This window comes from Dipteris shenzhenensis, chromosome 9, assembly GCF_047967505.1.
Source record: "Dipteris shenzhenensis isolate YYH24624 ecotype China chromosome 9, Dip_SZ_1.0, whole genome shotgun sequence".
NCBI lineage: Eukaryota > Viridiplantae > Streptophyta > Polypodiopsida > Gleicheniales > Dipteridaceae > Dipteris > Dipteris shenzhenensis.
Genome location: NC_141604.1, coordinates 32,602,264 through 32,623,615, shown reverse-complemented (window position 1 = coordinate 32,623,615; position 21,352 = coordinate 32,602,264). Strand labels below are relative to the sequence as shown.

Here is a 21,352-nt window from a genome sequence, read left to right as displayed (position 1 = left end):
GAAACTAGTGAAGAGCCTATGCAACCGAAGACAGGATGGGTGCAAAGCAACTCTCTTTCATTCCATGGAAATGTTTACCAGTTCAGCATGCATGGTCATTCCTCAGACATTCAGGAGTAACTTTCATTAAAGCAAAAGGAGAGGAAAAAAAACAACCAGCAATCACCATAATTCAATTAGCTCTATAGATGAGGTTGGGATTCCCTATGGGATCAGACTAGCAATATGGGCTCCAATAGAAATAGAATGAATGCACAACGCCCAACACATGTACCCGGACCACAGTGACTTGAGATGATACCCTCAACAAGCCACAAACAAGCACAAAGACACAAGGAAGACTCTCAATCGAGATGGCACAAATGACACGATACAAGACACGATCAGATGGGAACAATGCACATCTGTGGTACCACAAGCGATAGGAATGAGCCACAACTCCTACAGTGCAGATCATCCAAGATCCTCCAGACTTCAGTCGAGCAGGTCTTCACCCTTCCTTGTCCACACGTATGGGCAGCTTTCCTTTCAGCATTGTCTTCATGTACACAGCAACCTTGTATGAGCAGTCTCCTACGCAATCCTCTAGATTTTCTCCTCAAATTCTTGTTCACCTCAAGCAAAAGTGATCAGCAGCTCCTCAAAAACCAACGATAGAATTCCATCGAAAAGGGGGTCAGCTTCATACGTGCGCCTCAAGCAAGCAAAGGCTTTCCCTCACAATCAGCGCACAGGCAGCGTAGATCACTAGCGACATACAATCAGCACACTCTTCTTCCTCTTCTCCAAAATCCCAAATTCGTCACTTTCTCTCCCGCCTCTGTAAAGCTTCTCTCCCCCTCTCTACAATCTGCGCTCCCACTCTATAATCGCAGCGTCGACTCCTTTTGGAAATCCCTTCATGCCACCCACATAATGAGCCAAGTATCCACGTATTGTAGCATTGGCTCCACGTAAATCGTAGCTTTCTCATGCAAAGCCACCTCTCCACTTCATTTCCACGTCATTGCCTCCTTTTACCACTCTTTAACCTTGCCTCAAAAACCATTGCACCAAGACCATTGCTCTCACTGTTGGGGTCACATTTCACTAGCACACAACAATCCTTCAAAGCAAGGCATTTTGATGCATGTCCACACAATTACCACACTAGATGGTAACACAGATATTGACATGACAACATTCCATGCATAGAAGACCATTTACCACATGTAAAAAAACACAAAAAACTTTTTACATTTGACATTTAACCACCGACCCCGTCACACATGGGTACATTACTCTAGAGTGCATCCATATTGCGTTTTCATCACTTCCCATAGGAAGTTCCTACAAACATTTTATTCATAGTCAAATATTTACATCATATCATCTTTTTTTGGGAAAAGATGTCTTGGAGCCAGAAAAAAACCCCATCACTAGCTAACTATGTGCACCTATGTGTCTCCCCACATTATTCATAGTGCTAGTATTTTATTGCTTTTTTTGTCCAACTCCAAGCTTTTTTATCCTCTTCCTGTTCACTGAGTTCAATTGTGAGATCCACTTGCAGATTTTCCATCCTTCCTATAAAGGCTACATTAGCATCATCTTTGTCTGAAGTAAGGCTGCTCTCCTCTTCACTATCAGTATCACTTTCACTTTGTCTGAAGTAAGGCTGCTCTCCTCTTCACTATCAGTATCACTTTCACTATCCTCCTTTGCCTCTTTTTCAGGATCAAAAACTTCAGCGTGACTAACCATATCAAACCGCATCCTCTGTCCCTTAGAACTATGTACTGTGATCACTCTGTTTCCCCAATTCTGTATTGCTCCTACCTTCCGTAACCAGGGTCTTCCCAAAATGAGAGGGTAAGCTCCCAAACCAGCCGGCGTGACACGGCAATCTACCTTGTAGAGGACCTTAAATGCTTCAATCTTCATTCTAGCCACACTTCCCAGGGTCTTAACCCTAGCATGATTCTCCATTCGGTTGCGTAACCTTGAAGGGGATGAAATCTTTAAGCCCAATTTCTCCACACATGACTATGTGACTACACAGATTTGAGCTCCACCGTCGACATAAGCCTCACCAAGTCCCACTCCTTTGTGCCAGGCTTCTATTGAAGGCAAGATATCTGGAAGCTTATTAACTGACATTAGTTTGATTGTTTCCTTCCGAGGGCTCCACTTACCAGGGTTTACTGCTCTTCTCCATTCTTTCTTCAACTTGGGACACAAGCTGATCATTTGACCAAACGTGATGTCGGGCTTCCACTTGGAAAGATCCTCTACCAGATCATATTCTCCTTGCTCCTTCCCAATCGGATAGTCTAGAGTCTTGAATTTCCTTCTAGGCTTCTTGACCCATTTAATCCTCTTCCTATGGTAAGTAACCCCCAGTTCAACAGGTTCTCCTTTCTTTGTACTTGTGCTTGCTTCATCTTCACGGTCTGTTTTCACCAATGGCATGGCTGTAGGTGTGCCATGAGTAGGAGAGGCCTTGAAGTAATTCACAGGAGCCAAGGTTCTGCTGGAGAGGTCGACGGTGGCCGGTGTGGAGGTCTTCTTGGTTTGGTGGGGGTCGCTACTTCACAGGAAGATTGTTTGGGGAGAGCCGTGAGCTTCGTATGAACTGTGAGTAGAAGAGAAGCTGCAGGAGGTCAGGCCGTAGCTCTACCAAAGGTGCTTATTAGAAGAATCACTGCGCATGGGAGGGGCTCACGACTACTGTGTAGGGGGTGTTTCGACTATGGAGGCCTGTGGTTCTTGTGAGGAGAGTGTCATAGGCAAGCAGGGAGACGAGATGGTCCAAGCAATCGACCATGGAAGCACCTCTATGGGATGTCTATAGTAGGAGGCGGCTTGATAGATGACTGTGCAGCTGGGAAGACCTCAGACAACGAGAATTTGGTCGTGTAAACACCGTGAGCAGGACAAGCTACAACGAGTTATCATCACGTGAGATAGTGATGAGAAAGTCTGGTCAACCTGAGGACTGAAGAGCAAGATGTTCCTTGATTTTGCACATACATTTGACCAGACAACAGTGTAGGTGGACTCGGCCATTGATGCGCTATTGCAGAAGGTGATTAGAGAGGATTTTATGAAGTGTGCACAGTGATGAGTTGTGCTTGCAAGGGTTTGTGCATGGCTGCATAGAAGTAGCCATTAAGTGTTGCAACTGATCGTGAGGGGTCTCCTACCGATTCCTTTCATGGACAAGACAAGGATGGTGAGCTATGATGCTAATTCTTTCTCCCCTCAGCTTTCAAGAATTGATAGGAGCTTGAGGGTGGCTGGTTGTAGCGAGTAAGGTGCTCATTGTTGAACAAGGAAAGAGGCCTTGGTTGAGGTAATAGGACTATGGACTGCAGACTGGAGAAGGACTTTTGATGCTTTGATAGAGGAGGCTGTAATGCATCAGAGAAAGGCGGACAGTGTCTTTCCCTTACATTGAGTTTATGGTAATTCTCTAAGGCAGTGGGATGCTGACAGAAGGTATTTGAGTCCTTATGGGCAGTGGTGTGTGACTAGAAGGGAAACTGCAGTGCTTGGATGATCACGTGAAGGAGATGGGCTGCATCACTTTTAGTGCTTGATTGATGACCTTGGGAAAGATATAATAAGATTTCTGACCATGGTCACTTTGTGGGTGGTTGTCCGGTGAGTTGTGGGATTGGATGCGTTATGAATTTGAATGCTTTGTGAGTTATTGAGGGAAGTCTAGTACTAAAGACCACTTGTCTTGAGTTGTGTAGTCTTTGGGTTCTTTTTGAGGTTGTTAGGCTTCCAGAGGAAATGTGGCTAGTGTATGAATTGAATGTAAAGGGGTGTAGAGACAAGGATGTTGAATGAATGCCTTTTACCTTCCGATAGTGTTGTTCACTTGCTTTAAATGTGGATGAGGGTGGCTGTGAAGGTGGTCTGGGCTCTACTACTTTTGTCCATCCACCGCATGCAAGGCTTCATCATAAAATACTACTCTCCACACTTCTGGGCGTCCTTGTCATGGGTACACACATCCCAATTCAAGACACACAAGGGTTCCCCAGCAGGATTGCCAAAACAGATGATGAAAGAAAAGTGGTAGGAAACTAGTGAAGAGCCTATGCAATCGAAGACAGTGCGAAGCAACTCTCTTTCATTCCATGGAAATGTTTACCAGTTCAGCATGCATGGTCATGCCTCAGACAACAAGGAGTAACTTTCATGAAAGCAAAAGGAGAGGAAAAAAAACAACCAGCAATCACCATTATTCAATTAGCTTTGTAGATGAGGTTGGGACTTCCTATGGGATCAGACTAGCAATATGGGCTCCAATAGAAATAGAGCGAATGCACAACGCCCAGAGCATGTACCCGGACCACAATGACTTGAGATGATACCCTCAACAGGCCACAAACAAGCACAAAGACACCAGGAAGACTCTTAATCGAGATGGCACAAATGACACGATGAACAAGACGGGAACAATGCACATCTGTGGTACCACAAGCGATAAGAATGAGCCACAACTACTACAGATCATCCAAGATCATCCAGGCTTCAGTCGAGCAGGTCTTCACCCTTCCTTGTCCAAGCTTCCCTTTCAACATTGTCTTCACGTACACAGCAACCTTTCCTTAGTGTATGAGCAGTCTCCTACGCAATCCTTTGGCTTTTCTCCTCAAATTCTTGTTCACCTCAAGAAAAAAGCGATCAGCAGCTCCTCAAGAACCAATGACAGAAATCCATCGAAAGGGGGGTTAGCTTCATACGTGCGCCTCAAGCAAGCAAAGGCTTTCCCTCACAATCAGCGCACAAGCAGCGTAGATCATCAGCAGCAACGTACAATCAGCGCACTCTTCTTCCTCTTCTCCAAAATCCCAAATTCGTCACCTTCTCTCCCGCCTCAGTAAAGCTTCTCTCCCCCTCTCTACAATCTGCGCTCCCACTCTATAATCGCAGTGTCGACTCCTTTTTGTAAATCCCTTCATGCCACCCACGTAATGAGCCAAGTCTCCACGTATTGTAGCATTGGCTCCACGTAAATAGTAGCTTCCTCATGCAAAGCCACCTCTCCACTTCATTTCCACGTCATTGCCTCCTTTTACCACTCTTTTACCTTGCCTCAAAAACCACAACTGTTTGAAAGAGTCGACATGATGCAAAATGGGATACCCACAAGCTGCAAATGTACCTACAAAAAGAACTGCAAGTCCCAAAAGTGCAACTGGCTGCAAATGTGCCTACAAATCCCAAACTAATACTGGCTGCAAATGGAAAGTGCGACTGGCTGCTTTGAAATGCCACTAACTGCACAATGCAATCACTCCAAAATGGCATCAACCAATCACTGCACTCTGCTGCAATCTGAAGTGCAATCCCAAACTGAAAATGCACAACCCAAATTTGAAAGAGCGCACCCACGAGTGCTCAAATGCATCCAATGGAGCGCAAAAGCATCCACAACTGTAAAGTAACTGCAAATGCGCTCAACAATGCAGAGTATCTGCTGCAAATGCACCTGAGAGTGCAAGAGTATGGGCTGCAAAAACAGCCCCGAAGCGAAATACACAGCTCAAAACACTTACTGAAAGTGCACCTTGGCCCGAAACACCTGCAAAACAGTCCACTGACTGTGTGGGCAAGCCGGAGATGACAAAGGAGCTGAAGTGAGCTGTTTGGAGCTAAATGAAGCTGTCGGGAGTAGTTCTGAACACAACACACGTGTAGAGAAGAGCTTGGAGCTGTTGGAACACACCCGCGAGAGGCTAGAGTTGAAAAAGGTCTAGATCTGAGCAAAAACGCCCAAAAACAGTTGAAAACTGCTTGAATCGCCTTCTAACAAGTCGTACGGCCTTGAAATCAGGTTCCAACAAGTCGTACAGACTCATGGCACTGTCGCGCAACTGTACGGACAGATCCCTACGGACTGTATGGATGAAAAAAACCCCAAAAAAATAAACAATTTTTTTTCCGCCTGAAATGGTGCAGGACAGATTTGTTTATATGCGGGCAGCTCCGAAATTTTGAAAGCGTCGAAATCGGACCGCAAAAGGTCAAAAAATAGCCGTTGGACTGTTGGAGCTACCTCAAACGAAAGCTGGAGAGCTGAATGTGAGAACTAGGAACGTGCACTAGAGCACCAAGCTTGAGGGTGTCTGGAAGCAAGCGCGGTGATAGGATAAAACCTGTATCAAGTTTTTGAGCACTGTATATAGCTATGGGTAGGCACATAGCTGTACACATCTAGGGTAGGTGTGGGCTTTTGACATTTGTAGATTTCTCTTTCACAAGCATGATGGACTGAGCTAGGATGCTTGCTTTATGGGGATCATGGACGATGCAAGAGTGCAATCCTTGATTTGGGTATGAAGACATGGGGGGCTTTGCTAAGGTGATACACTGGCAAGGGGTCCTTTTGACCATGGACTTGGTTAATGCAGATGATTAGGACTCCTTGGAACCTTTACAAATTGATGTCAAAAGAGCAAAATGTGGTGAGTGGGACCCTTATGAAAATGCAACATGAAGAGTCCGTTATGGTGTCTTTTCTAATGGAGCTCCTTTGACCCAGTGTGCAGTTGGTGATGATCTATGGATTAGCACAGCTTAAGGCATAGCTGTGTATCGTTGTCTGCTAGCTGAAGGATTTTGGGTGACAGAGACTCCATGAACTCCGTATGCAAAGAGATAGAGGGACCAAGGAATTGCAGGCTAAGGCGCAATGGATCATGACCTTCATCGATGATGGTTGTCCTAAAGGAGCTAGGCAATTGATGCTTCCTGCAGATGTTTGTCAATCATTAATCTTCTGCTTTGTGAGGGAAGAGAAGCTATCCTAAAGGAATCAAAAGCCTCTTTGACATGGTTGTGATCTTATGTTGATTTGACCACGGGAGATTTCTAGATACTGATAGAGGGAGAGCAGGAGGCGCTGTTGTAGCTTTGCGGGAATTATGAGGTGTTGTTCTTGATGGAAGCTTAGGAGTCTTTTCTTTTTTTTTTCTTATCATCTTTTTGGCGATCCTGCTGGGGCCAGAGGAGTTTTGAATTGAGATTGGGTACTCAAGACAAAATAGCCCAAAAGATTGGCTGGGGAATGTTGCTTGAATTTCTGTGTGGTTAGGGATTGAAACTATGAAGACAAAGCCTCGCATGAGAGTGATTCATTGTGAGTTATGTGGGGAGTGTGGACACAGGAGAGATAGATGCGTTGATGTTGAACTTCGGGTGATACGTCTCCGTGCTAAGGTTCAAAAGGCTTTGAAAGTGATTGCTCTTAGGAAGAAGAATGCCAGTCAGATGAAGGGTAAGCTTTCTTCAGTAGAGTGATTATTTTTGCTTTCTTCCAAGAAGAGGTTGGGTGGTATTTCTGGTTGGAAGTGTGTTTGAGATAAGTTAGTTAAGAGGAGAGATGGCTCATGAATTTCACGGATTGCCCAATGAAGATCCAGAGAGGTTTTTAGAGTGCTTGGAGTTCATAGCTCTTATTAAAGATAGGAATGCTCCAGAAGTCCTTCGTCAGATCCTATCCTTTTGTTTGTTGGGTGAAGCAAGAACTTGGCTGCAGACTTTCTCTGCAAGGATTCGTGATGATCGGGGTGCTCACAGAAACCCGACTTATCCAGAGGTGAGGACAGCTTTCTTGGACAGGTTTATGTGTGTTAGAGATCCTGATGGCATTTGGAGAGAGCTATGTTTATTGCAGCAACAGCCGACTCAGTTAGTGGATGAGTATGTCGGTAAGTTCACTGTGTTGTGGAATAAAGGGCAGGTGGCCTTATTACCTGAAGTTCCTCCCAGAGTCATAAAAAAGGATAGGTTTGTTGCTGGTCTGAAGCGGGAGATTAGGATAAAGATTGAATGTAAAGAGCTGGTCACTTATGAGGATACTCTCAATGTAGCAAAAGAGAAGGAGAGGAAGCAGATAAGATTGTCACAAATGATGCAGGAGGTGCCAATGGTTCAGCATGTGCCTGAAATTATCTCTCATGTGAAGCCAGAAATACAGAAGCCTGAAGTCAAGAAGGAGGAGAATATAAAAGAAGAAATTCAGGAAATGTCAGAGATTAGGAAGAGTTTGAGTTTGAACTTGATGAACGGTAGGGGAAGAGGTAGATCATCGGGTGGTTAAGGCAGAGGCAGCATGCTTTCTTCAAATAATTCAGGCCCGTGGCAGGCAAGACGAGGTCAAGGGTCATTTGCACCTTGTGTCCAGTGCTTTAATTATGGAGAGTGGGGACATTACAGCACACACTGTGATAAGCCTCCTCGTGCTGGAGGTGATGTTTATCCATTGCCAACAGGGTTAAATAATAGGGTGAATGATCATACTGTAGAAGTAGAAGATGCAGGTCAGCCTAGTACCTCTGGAATCTGTAGAGGAGGCAAAAAGCATGGCAAGATAGGAACCTCAGAAAGAGGGAGTTCAAAGTTGGTGACTTGGTCTTGTTATATTCGAGTAAGTTCCTGAAGCATAAACCTAAGTTCATTAGTGGGTGGACAGGTCCTTTCTACATCACCAAAATTATTCCAAGTGGTGGTGTTTACTTGGCCACCTTGGAAGGAAAAAGGTTAGCAACACCCATAAATGGATCAAGGGTACGGAAGTATAATGTTCAGTAAGCATCTCTCTTATGGTGATTCTTGTATTATCCTTACTTTTAAAAAAAGAAAAAAAAGAAAGTGTTATCTCTCCTTCACTTTGGTCATATGATGACAATCTTGTCATTCTTTTCACTGTGTTTACCCTTGTCACCTTGATCACCTTGGTTCCCAAGTGACAACCTTGTCATCCCCTTTCACCCTTTTCACTCTGTTCACCCTGGTCATTCCAGTGACAACATTGTCGCCCCGCTTCACCATGTTCACTCTTGTCACCCTGCTTCGCCATGTTCACTCCTGTCACTGGGTCATTCCAATGACCCACAGTGACAACCTTGTCACCCTACTTCACTCCAAGTTCACTCTTGTCACCCTGTTTCACCATGATCACTCTTGTCATTGGTCATTCATGTTGGAATATGAAGTCAAAGTGAGTCAAAAATGTATGTTCTAGTGTGTTCTAGTGTGAGTTCTAGTTGAGTGTGTCCTATGGATGCCACGTGTCATATTGGGAGTTATCCCATATGCATAGGTGTTCATATGTGTGTGTGTGCTCTTATATAAGAGCTATACTTGTCTAGTGTCAAATCAATCAAGTATCAAGCTACAAGCTCTTTGGTCTACATGTGAGTACTTTCATTTTTGTTCATTGCTCTAGTCATTTCATTTCCATTTCATTATGTCTCCTTTTGAGTATCACTTCCTCTCTCCCTAGCCTAACCTAGTTGGCGCATCGTTGATGATGTATTTTCCTTTCGGATGATTTTGTGTCCCATAGGCCATGTATGGCCTTCCGTGGACCTTTAATAAAATTTCTTTCTTTCTTTCTTTCTTTCTCTCCCTCTCCACTATGTTCCTTCATTTGGTATCAGAGCCTCCCTTCCTACCTTCCCCTTCTTCTTGCTCTATCTAGAGGATGAGAGAAGCCCGCAAATGGAAGCTCCTGTCTCCTCTAAGGTAGAGCCTCCCTTCCCTTAGCCTCGCCATGGTTCCTCGTTTGTGAGTTCAGCTCACTCCCACATCAGTTTGTGGTTCTCCCTCAGCATTGGCAGACATTCCTCGTCAGTTGGTCGCCAAAAACTTGTTTTGGAGCAGTCCAGTGGCTGTTTTTTGACCTTTTGAGGTCCGATTTTGACGTTTTTTGACATTTTGGCACCGCCCAAACGTAAATGACCCTGTCCCGCACCATTTTGAGAAAAAAAAAATTGCTTTTTGGTCCGTACGTCCGTACGGACCTCTGCAGACAGTGCCAGGAGTTCGTACAACTTGTCAGAAGGCGATTTCGAGCAGTTTTAGGCTACTTTTTGGCATTTTTTGCTCAGATTTGGACTCCCGTGACCTCCACCAGTGATTGGAGCTTCCCAAGCTTACCCACAAGTCATTTCGACTGTACCGACAATCCGGTACATTGAGTTGAGGCTTCCGAGAGCAGAGAATACTCTTTTCACACCTCGTCAGCTCCCTTGAGCACTTTCTCTTATTTTTTTGAGCTTCTTCTGCGCATTCAGTGACTCTCCGATCGGCACATTGAGAGGTATGACGTGATCTTCCTTGGTAGCTGCTCCTATGGCCTTCATCGACACATCATTCGAGGCATTCTCGCCTGGTTCTTGACCGACATACCTCTTTGCATCAGGATGTGCACACTCTTGTGCGGTAGCTACTTTGGGCTCATGGGTTTTTCTACCCTTGCTATGCATAAAATGAATGAAATCTTTTATATTTTTTATATGTTTGAGTTAAAGGTTCTCTACCTTGAGTAGTCCCTCTAAAATGAATGTTTGAAGAGTTGATAAAGGTCCTCTGCCTTGGATTGTCCTCCTAAAATGATGTATTTCTTTTATGCTCACTAGCCTCTGAGTCATGCTCACTTGCCTCTGAGATTGTGTGGGAGCCATGGCTAGTTCGACCGGCATGCACAGTTTTGATGACCATCATTGTCATGTTCTGTTCTTGGTTCCATTCCAGTAGTCTCTGACCTTGCCTTCATGGGGGGGTGTTGGAATATGAAGCCAAAGTGAGTCAAAAATGTGTGTTCTAGTGTGTTCTAGTGTGAGTTCTAGTCGAGTGTGTCCTATGGATGCCACATGTCATATTGGGAGCTATCCCATATGCATAGGTTTTCATATGTGTGTGTGTGCGCTCTTATATAAGAGTTGTACTTGTCTAGTATCAAATCAATCAAGTATCAAGCTACAAGCTCTTTGGTCTACATGTGAGTACTTTCATTTTTGTTCATTGCTCTAGTCATTTCATTTCCATTTCATTATGTCTCCTTTTGAGTATCACTTCCTCTCTCCCTAGCCTATCCTCTCTCTCTCTCCCTCTCTCCCTCTCTCCACCATGTTCCTTCAATTCTAGTAACAACCTTGTCACCCCGCTTCACCATGCTCAACTCTTGTCACCCTGCTTCACCATGTTCACTCTTGTCACTGGGTCATTCCAGTGACAACCTTGTCACCCTGCTTCACCCTATTCACTCTTGTCATCACTGGGTCATTCCAATGACAACCTTGTCACTCTACTTCACTCCAGGTTCACTTTGTCACCTTGCTTCACCATGTTCACTCGTCAACCTGCTTCACCATGTTCACTCTTGTCACCTCATTTCCCGATGGACACTCATGTCCCTTGGTCTTCCAATGATCACCTTGTCTCCATGATCACTTGGTCACTTAGTCTTCCCAGTGACAACCTTGTCACCTGGTCTTCCCAGTGACAACCTTGTCACCTTGTCATCTCAGTGACAACCTTGTCACTGTGTTATCTCAATGACAACCTTGTCACCCTGTCATCCCAATGACAACCTTGTCACCTTGTCGTCTCAGTGACAACATTGTCACATCGTCCTTCTGGTGACAACCTGTCACCCCATCCTTCTGGTGACAACACCCCCTTTCACCATGTTTAATTTAGTCACTTCCTTCTCAATGGGTCCTCCTCTAACAATCTGGTCATTCCAATGACACCCATGTCACCCTAGGTACATCATGGGGTTCACCCGTCACGTCTTGGAACAACTTTCGCTATTTTTGGCAAAACTTGCTAAAATTGGCGAGCACTCGCTATGTTTAGCAATCTTTGGCTGATTTTTGTCGGGCCTTGCTATTTTTAGCTCACCCCCCTCTATTTTAACCACCACTCAAGCTTTGAATGCTTCTCTTGCACCATTTGGCAGCACACGTGCCCTCCCTATCATCATCTTCTTCCACTCGCCCCCTTGCTCCACTCTCTTCCCTCCCCTTGGACCACTGGCCCCTGCTCCACGCTCTTTTGTCCCCTTGCGCCACCCTCCCTCTCTCCCTCTCAACCTCCCCTCCTCTCTTCCGCCTTTCCTACGTGTGTGAGGGGGGTGCACGTAGGAGAGGCTGAGAGGCTGAGGGAGGGGGCTGTGAGTAGTCGAGGGGGGCTGCTGATGGAGAGGCAAGAGAGGGGGGGCTGTCCAATGGAGAGGCGACAGAGGGGGGGGCTGTTGATGGAGAGGCGAGAGTGCGGGGCTGTTTGATGGAGAGGTGAGGGAGGGGAGGGGAGCTGAGAGGGAGAGAGGGGGGGGGGGGGGGGGGGGGGGGTGTCGATGGAGAGGCAAGGGAGGAAGGGGGGGGGGCTGCCGGTGGAGAGGCGAGAGAGGGGGGGGGGGTTGCGATGGAGAGGCGAGGGAGGGAGGGGGGTGCGATGGAGAGGAGAGAGAGGGGGGGGTATGATGGAGAGGTGAGGGGGGGGGTAGGTGAGGGAGGGAGGGGGGGCTGCTCATAGCAGAGGCATGAGATGGGGTACTAGATGGAGAGGCGATGGAGGGGAGGAGGTTGAGAGAGGAGGGGGCTGCGTAGGAGAGGTGAGGGAGGGAGGGGGAGCTGTGTAGGAGATGGAGGGGGGGGGAGAAGATTGCATAGGAGAGGGAGGGGGGGTAGAGGGAAGGGGGGGAAGAAAATTGCGTAGGAGAGGGAGGTGCGTAGGAGAGTCAGAGAGAGGAGGGGCGGCCAATAGGGAGAGAGGGGGGGGCTATGTAGGAAAGGTGGAAGAGAGGAGCGACATATTTTTATGCCTCCCTCCTTTCAGCAGATCTTGGTGGTGAGGCCACTGATGATGCCAAAAAGATCATTGGGCAGTGTATTCCTAGGTTGGTGAAACTAGATATGAGTCTCTCTCTTGATGATCCTTTCACCAACTTAGAGTTCAAGTCGGCTCTTCTTACCCTTCACAAGGGGAAGTGCCCAGGTTCAGACGGCCTCAAACATATGAACAATAACATAATCTGTCAAAGTGGTTATGCAAACACGAGTAAACTTTGGATTGCGCATGGCCAGCTTTTGCAAATCTTCATGCGCTATCCAAAATGCTTATCTATAACCATGTGCCACATGTTAATTACTGAGGAGAGCTTTCAACCTTGGCCAAAAAGAGAAATAGACTCCAAAAGAGAAATAGCCAAATGACATAAACGTAGGCAATATATTATTGGAGATATTGGAGAAAGACAACTTTATTATTGAAGATAAGCAATATATGTTTTAGAACATCTGCACACATCTTGGGATGCAACAACCATGTTGATAGAGTATCTAAATTCTCCTCATGCCTTGTGGATTCTTGGTTTTTCAAACCGTCTTTTGGGGGTGCCAAAGTGTTAACCGGTCCGATCACCCCGACCGGGTGGGCGTTTCGGTAACACCGGCAGGTCTGACCATTGGAGTCATTTGATCTGGACCCACCTCTGACAAGCCTTTAAGGGTCCTCTTCAAAAGCGCATACGTCTTCTGAATTTCGGGTGTCCCATCAAACTATCATGACACTCAAAAAGAATTTAGCACCTAATGTCATTATTATCTAGGACACATACTCTACCCTTGTAGCCATCTTCAATAGTATATTTTTTCCATTTGAGTCCTTTATCACCAACTTGTGGTGTGTCACCATTTCCATGTGACCCCTCAGTGAAAGCTCCTTGGTTAGTTGGACCCCTCTTCTTACATTAGGGGAGAATTGGGGTCTCCAAAGGGCCCCCAATTAGTGTTTCCTAATTTCAAGGGATTAGTGAGGTATTTGAGGTGTACCAATGGGAGTGCTCCTTTTTGTGGGGCAATGTCATGTTGAGGTGGAGGGTGGGCAGACCTATAAACAACCCCTATTGGCTACTCCTCTTACACCGGGGACCACTCAAACCATCCCCTCCCCCCCTCAACCCATGCTTGACCCTTCTCCAAAAAGATTGCTTCATTAAGTATGAATGAAAACCTCATGAGTAAGCTCAAATGCAGGAGTACATCATGCCATGCATGAGGAAAAAAACAGCTCAAAACGAGCTAACAAAATTCCAAGGTGTTACTTTGAGAATTATGAAATACAAGTAACCTTGCTCAGTCAGGCCCGTCGGTTGAGTTGTAGCACTCTGTGGGGTACTTTAAGCGCTGTATTCTTCAAGTTCTGCATTATGGCTTCCAACCTTGTCTTTGTTTGTTCTTGTTGTGTTTCTTTTAAGTGCTGTATTGACATGTTTGATTCCAGCAACCTGATTCGATTTTGTACCGCTTAACGCCCGATCCGTTTGCTTCGTTTACCGGCTCATGGTTGTACCAATTAACATAGCAGACAAATCCCGTTAGCAGGAGGACATGGTCACTTATCAACCAAGCACATGGCCATGCGTCAAGGGACTTCATTTCTTTGTACCAATCTTCTGGGAGTCCCCCTATTCTAATCTGCAGCGCATTATCACTTCTAGCTTCATGTTCTTTGATCCTTGCTTGAATATCAGACTTACTTGCTTTGGTGTCCACTTCCACAATCAATTCCTTCTTAGCAGTTTGTACTTCAATGTGAACAAGATCTTTGACTATAGAGACTAACTGCGGGGTAGGGGGCAATCCTTACAAGATTTTACAGCCTCATCAATTACTGCCTGCTTACCAGGCCCTTCCAAAATGTGAAGTTGAGCCTTTACTTCTACTAGTTCCAATCGTAGCTCTCTCACTGCCTGCTGCAGATACAAAATCTGATCTCCTGTTGCCCAAGGATGGGTTGTTTTGAGCCTTCTTGTTGGTAATTCAGTGCATAAGGAGAGGGTGTCATGGCTGCAATTGTAGAGTACTGAGTCTTGATGGAGGTTGAAGGAGTTGAGGGGGACTTGGAGGAGAGGGTAGGCCAGTCCATAATTGACTTTCTGTTGAACCCCCTAGCTGAACCTAACCCCCGGGTTGGGTTGGGGGTTTAGCCCAACTCGAGGTTAGGGTTAGTGTGTTTGTTGCTGACAGGCTGCTGACGAGCGATGGGCTGTACGAACGGAGAAGTACGGGTGGAGAGGTACGGACGGGGCTGTACAAGCAGGGGAGGTACAGACCGGGGGGGGGGGGGGGAGAGAGAGAGAGAAAGAAAGAAAGAAAGAAAGTGTATTATTGTCCACTAAAGGCCAAAATGGGCCCATGGGACATCAAGAACTCTGCATACAAGATAGCACAAAATCAACGTGCCACAAAGAAGAGGCATCGTCGAATATCATCTAAGTGATACGCAATACAATGCAAGTGAAAGTACATAATGTCAAATCTGAGCCTAAATACAAAGTAAACTAGATGCAAGGAAACCGCCCCTGGGTGCAAAATGGGGGGATGAGTACAATATGCCAATGCAAAGATACAAGTCCAGGTGTCACGGAGTCTGAGAACCAAAATAATACTGGAAATCCTGTCCATCGACTCTGCCTCCTGCTATGAGAGTACAAATCTGAGCAAAGGTGAGGTGAGCGGCTGGTGGGGCGAGATCTCCATGAGTAAGTCTCCTCCGAAAAGCTGCCATCATCCTGGATCGGGTCTGGAGATGAAGCGACGAGTACGTCCCCTATGTAACAAGATTCTGCGGCGTCTACAAACCATCTCATATGTACATCCACAGGGTGGAGGCATGTGTTCTGTGTGAGCCCTGACCTCCTCATGCTCCTCCTGGTCTCTGTCCTCTGGTATAGCGTGTGCCTGAGCTCTATCAGGCTGGGCTCTATCATGCTCCGGTCTGTGCTGATGGTCTCTGAGGTAGTCTCGTCGAAGCATAGTGGCCTCCCTGACATAAAGAGCTAGGCAATGCTGATCCTCGTAGTCCATCACTCGTGAGAGAGGTCCAAAGCCATCCGTGAAGAGACAATGGAATCTACCTCTGAGCTCATAATATAGTGGGCATCTGCAAATGAAGTGCTCCTCTGACTCCACCTCTCCCATGGTGCAACAAGGGCAGATCCTGGTCTCTCGGCCTGGTCGCCGTCCATCCTCCATGCGTCGCATCCTACCAGCCTCTATCTCGAGTTGATGCGAAGAGACTCTAAGCTGGCCAAGGGCAATCCTCAGTGAGTGGGACATGTGGATACCTGTATAGCCTGGTGGAATGACAAATCCATCCTCTGAGATCTGAAGGAAGTGGTCACGATATGTGGCCATCTTCGTCGGAAGCTGCGTGGGATAAATCCAAGTGCGATACGTATGAAGCTGCAGCAAGTCTGCTCTCGTGACCTGGCTAAGCTCGTGGCGAGTCAACTCGAGATGAGGGGCATCTATGCTGTATCGGAAGGGAGGCAGTCTATCCATGTCTAGTCCAAGAGATGTGAGCCGCCTAGTGAGTCTGAAGTACCAGCAGTATCGGGCCCCAGATCGTGCCAACTCCATAGAAGATGCAAGTGCTAACCATGGCAACCGAGCTCTGCCTGCTGCTGAGTCTCCAAACTCCCTAACCCTATGCAAATACATGACCGACTGAAACGCTGCATCCAATGCAAGGGGAGTAGCTCCAAACTCTGCTAGCATGATCTCGTGCGGGACTCGTGCGGGACTGTAGCCTTGGCCCTAATGAGCCGAAAGAACATGATGATCTGTAACCTCTCTACTCGTCTCCAATCTGCAGCGCCGAGGTCTCCTGCCCAGAAAGGAGCTGCATACATCGCAGCTGGTCTCACCAATGTATCAAAAAGCAAGGATTTCGTATCGGGATGCTGAAAGTGGGACTGAAAACACTGACGCTCAAGATGAGCCAACGAAGCATACCCTTTACTAATCCTATCTCGTGCTGCATATGTCATGGTGAAAACCGGTCCCCTGAAAACTGCCCCCAAATAAGTGTACTCTCTAACAAGCTCAATGGGCTGTCCGTCATAAGTGAAGCAAAACTCATCCGTGCTGTAAATACGATCAGAGGTGTTGAAAACCATAACCTTGGTCTTGCCAAGGTTTACGGTCAACCCCCTGTCCTGGCAAAACCTGTGGAGTGCCTCAATATGTGCCTGGAGGCCCTGAGCAGTAGAGGAAATGAGAACCACATCGTCCGCATACAGGAGGATAGGAATGGAGGATCCTGAGAGAGTAGAGCCCACACCGCCTGTCATCTGTATAAACATCTCTAGCTCATCAATATATAATCCAAAGAGAGTAGGAGAGAGCGCTGCATACCTCCTCTGAGAGCCCCTCACATGTCCGAACCCGACCAGTGACCCTCTCATACAAAGCCATGATAGCCCACTGTATCTCTCCACTGAAGCCCATCTCGCGAATCCTCTGAAACAATTTGAATCACGGAACTGTGTCAAATGCCTTCCTGAAGTCCACGAAGCAACAATAAAGCCGTTGCCTTCGTGACTTCGCCTCCTCTACCAGTGCCCTGAGTGTGAGGATGTGGTCAAGTGTCGAATGATCCCTGCGAAATCCAGCCTGCCCTTTGGCTCTAAGTCCTGTCATCTCGGCATGGTCATTTATACAGCTTTCCAAAACTGATGCATAGATCTTGGCCATAACGTGGCCAATCATGATGGTCCTGTGATTCGACGGCTCCATAGGGTCCCCCGACTTGTGGATAGGTACTATGGTATTGCCTAACCAGGACTGTGGTAGGCCTGTACAAACAGACTCATTGAGAGAGAGAGAGAGAAAGAGGTGGAAAGGTTGAGCGGGTGAGGGGGGGCTGAGACGGCGGAGAGGCTGAGCGGAGGGGAGGCAGAGTGGGTGAGGGGCTGAGGCTGAGAGGCTGAGCGGAGGGGCTAGTGGAGAGAGAGAGAGAGAGAGAGAGAGAGACGGATAGGCTGAGTGGAGGGGAGGCAGAGAGGCTGAGTGAGAGAGAGAGAGAGAGAGAGAGAGAGAGAGATCTTAACGCTTTTGTAATGGCATAATACAGAGAGTCATGCAAGTGTCATGTGGATGGAGACATAGCGTGGCCATAACACATAAATATAATGTGTTCTCATGGGGCAGAGGAACAAGTGGTCAATTAGGTCATGGAGATGCAGTTGATGAGTAATCTATGTTTCTCTCATGTATAATAAATATGATTTTTTATTACCATGTTTCATTGCTGCATGCTTATGGTGGGTGATAAACTGCAGGCTTTTTAATGCCTACTGCAGCATATTGTTTTGTGTATTGCAGATATTAAAAAAACACTTCCCTTTTTGAGGGGGAATGCACAATGTTGAGACATTGGTTTTGTCTTATTGTAAAACTTCAAGTCGCTATGTTTGATACTAAAATTTGATAGAAGATATGTCATGTCCATAAAATTCTTAGGCTAGAGGTTTGGTATGTAAACATTGAAGTGTTAAGTTTAAGACCGTTGAGTTAAATGTGTCTAGTACAAGTTCTTCCATTGTGCTCAAGTGGAGATGATAATCTGATCCATAGTAGCAAGTAAGGCATGTTAGTGGTTTGACGGGGCTCATGGGGCTCAAATAGACCTGACAAGACTTGATCCAATGGGACTGAAACAGTCCGATGGACTCAAGAGACTCACTCATGCAGCTACATGTGAGACTTATAGACTGAAGGAGAATTTCATATTTAGTCCCATAATTATTTCAATAAATGTAAAGATAGTAAAATTTGCCTTCAACAATTGCAATCATCTCTCTCTTTCCAGTGCTCACCATTTTCACCTCCTCTTGCATCCACCTTACCATCTATTCAATTCCTCAGCATCTTGCCTCTCATATGCATAGTTTTTTGTTTTTTGCAGAAAAGACAGTTCTAGTAAGTATGAAAGAAACCCCGAGAGCAAAGCTCAGTGGAGAAGTACATCATGTGAGGCATGAGAGAGAGAGAGAGAGAGAGAGAGAGAGAGAGAGAGAGAGAGAGAGGAGGATTGATGCTTCACGCAACCAAGGACATCCAAGCAAGATTTGAAAGATTTCTTGGGGAGGTCCAAGATTGTGAATTGAAGAGTAAAGGTCCAAGATTGTGAACTGAAGAGTAAAGCGGACTCCTACTACTTTTGTGGATACTCCATTCACTATACCCAAGGGCTTTGCACGTGAATCACCTGCAAGGCGTATGTTGAAATGAGCCTTTTGCATTGGTGGGAGACCCCATTCATCATAGAGATCCTTGGATAGGACATTCACGCCTGCTCCACCATCCAAATGAAAAAATAAAGCTCCTGTAATAGAGCGAGATAATAATCAAAGTTGAGGTTGATAGTGCCAGCTCAAACCTATAGGGGCTTCCAAGAAGAATGGAGATCCACTCCACTACCTCAAGAAAACATTCCTCCTGGTAGACACTGCTTGTGAAGACCCCTGCATAGTTCCCCAAATGACTATCAAAGTGTGTACCGTGTCCATCCCAATGTGTTGCAGGGTGGACCTGGGAACCATACAAAGCCTCTGTACATCTGGATCTTCAAATATACCACGCTGATATGCTCGCAAAATCTCCGACGAAGCATCCACAAATTCATGACAGATGCTGGTTTTACATATCTGTATTTTTTGAGTTTTTAAAATTGCATTTTGATTTTTTAAACTGTTTGGAACTTGACGTTGAACCTCACATCAATTTGCAATTGAAAGTGAATCTCATACATTTGTTGCGTTGATTTGATTTGGTTTTATTGGTTATATTGAGCTATGGCAGCCAAAAGCAAGGCAGCCTATGGCCTCTTGTAGGCGACATTGTAGCTTGTAGGCAGCCAAGCAAATCAACAAAAGCATGATGGCTTGTAGGTGATTGGCAAGTAGCCAAGCGGCAATTAAAAGCATGTGGTAGCTTCTTCGTGGAGGAAATAGGCAGCATAGAGGTGGACATGCTTGAGCTGATTGATTATCACAATATATTGTTGTTAGCTTTAATTCATCAAAGTAATCTATTTCTGACAATAGTCTTTTGAGCTATATAGCCTCACATGCACCTATAGTGAGTGCCCTATAATCTACTTCTGTTGAAGACAAAGAAACAATTGGCTGTTTGTTTGACAACCATGATATATCTAGGTGATCCACAAGCGAACAATTGATAGAAAAAGATGCGGTATCATGGAGTTGCTTGAGAGGAAGGATGGTGGAATGAGGTCCATGAAACAAACTCATTAGAGAAACATGATTCCATGAGGTGTGGCTAAGGTGGAGAGATATGATGACACTAACTATAAAGGAGTACATGTAAGCATGAGCCACTGAAGGATAGCTCTAAGTAGTGTGACATGAAGTTGGGGGTAATGAAACTTCATAAATTTCTTAGCTTCTTGCTTCTTTTCACTCAACAACATGGTCCATCTCATCTCCTCAATGACACATGATAAGGGCATGACATTCCTTTCGCATAAATCTCAGCTCGGCAAGCAAGGCACAACATGTCTTTGATCCACCTTGCACATCCACACGCCAACATCCTCACACCTCTCATGCAAGACTCTCATTGACAAGAGAGAAAGACGGCATAAAATTTATGCAAGAGGAGAAAAACTAAATCATATTTTATTTCTTCTCTCACAAATAAGAATAAATATGCTGAAAACCCAAGTCACATTATATCCTAGCAAGGGAAGAATGAATCGGTCAAGGAAGGCCATGATTTTACCTAGTCAATCCATGCCAAATAGAAGGGCAATGTATTGTTGTTGAAAGAAGATCTTGTAGCTTAATATGACATGATGAGAAGTTGAATAGTTGGATAGGCCAATTTTAAGGAAACCTTATGGCCATTTTTGCTCAATTAGGGCAAAAAAATATCATGGAAATAAACAGTCATACATGGAGACTCATAACTTTACTTTTAATTTTTGATATAAAGATTAAAGATATAGGTGGATGCTCTTTAAAGAGCGATATCTGATATAAATTTCATTGAAATTGGGCGAGCAAGAGGAAAAATTTAAGCATTATATTGACAGGGGGCTCCAAACTGTCAAGATTGGGATACAGGTTAGTCTCGTTTCCCACATTTGGCTGTTCTTGTTTTTCTGTCGAACAATCATGGAGGGACTGCACTTTCTCGCACTGATTTCAGAGAGAAAATTAATATCTTTGTAGGCACAATCTTCATCAATGATACAATCCCATAGAGGTTGCCTAGGAAAGATGAATCCTCCCTTGTCATGACTTGGGAAACTAATGTGCCATGTGCATACAAATGGAGACCCTTGGATAGAAAAGCAGAACAAGGAGAGGGGAAAGAGATGGGAGACTCAAAAGAGACAATATGAAGTGACCTCTATTGCCATAATCCACTCAAATGCAACATAATATGCTATAAATACAAGGGAAGGGAAGAGGTTTCATACACTCAAGAGAAATCATGAGCTTCAAAACTACTCATGGAAGAAGAGTAAACTTGAGAGGGGAAGAAGCTAGTTGAGAAAGAAAATACATAGAGGACTCATGAGAGAGAGAGAGAGAGAGAGAGAGAGAGAGAGAGAGAGAGAGATCATAAACAAGGCTTGGGAATACAAGAGCTACATGAGCATGAAGATGGACTGGTCAAAGACTTGTTAAACAAGGGAGGGGAGGGCTATTTCACCCAGTTACAATTGTTGCCTATAGATTCCTTTT

The 21,352-nt window shown here is 45.5% G+C and overlaps 1 protein-coding gene across 5 annotated transcripts in view; it reads left to right on the top strand.

Moving 5' to 3' along the window:
- LOC147898531 (ultraviolet-B receptor UVR8-like) overlaps positions 1–21,352 on the top strand; it is a 145,109-nt gene that overhangs the window by 97,836 nt on the left and 25,921 nt on the right. For 2 of the 5 annotated variants that reach the window (XM_087379024.1, XM_087379022.1), the window contains exon 9: positions 17,710–17,828. The exons of 1 other annotated variant lie outside the window; for it this stretch is intronic. In XM_087379024.1, the coding sequence (XP_087235150.1) occupies positions 17,710–17,828 (119 nt within the window). Of the gene's footprint in view, positions 1–17,709; positions 17,849–21,352 lie in introns of all 5 variants that reach the window. 2 more of the 5 variants (XM_087379023.1, XM_087379025.1) reach the window with 2 other exon arrangements.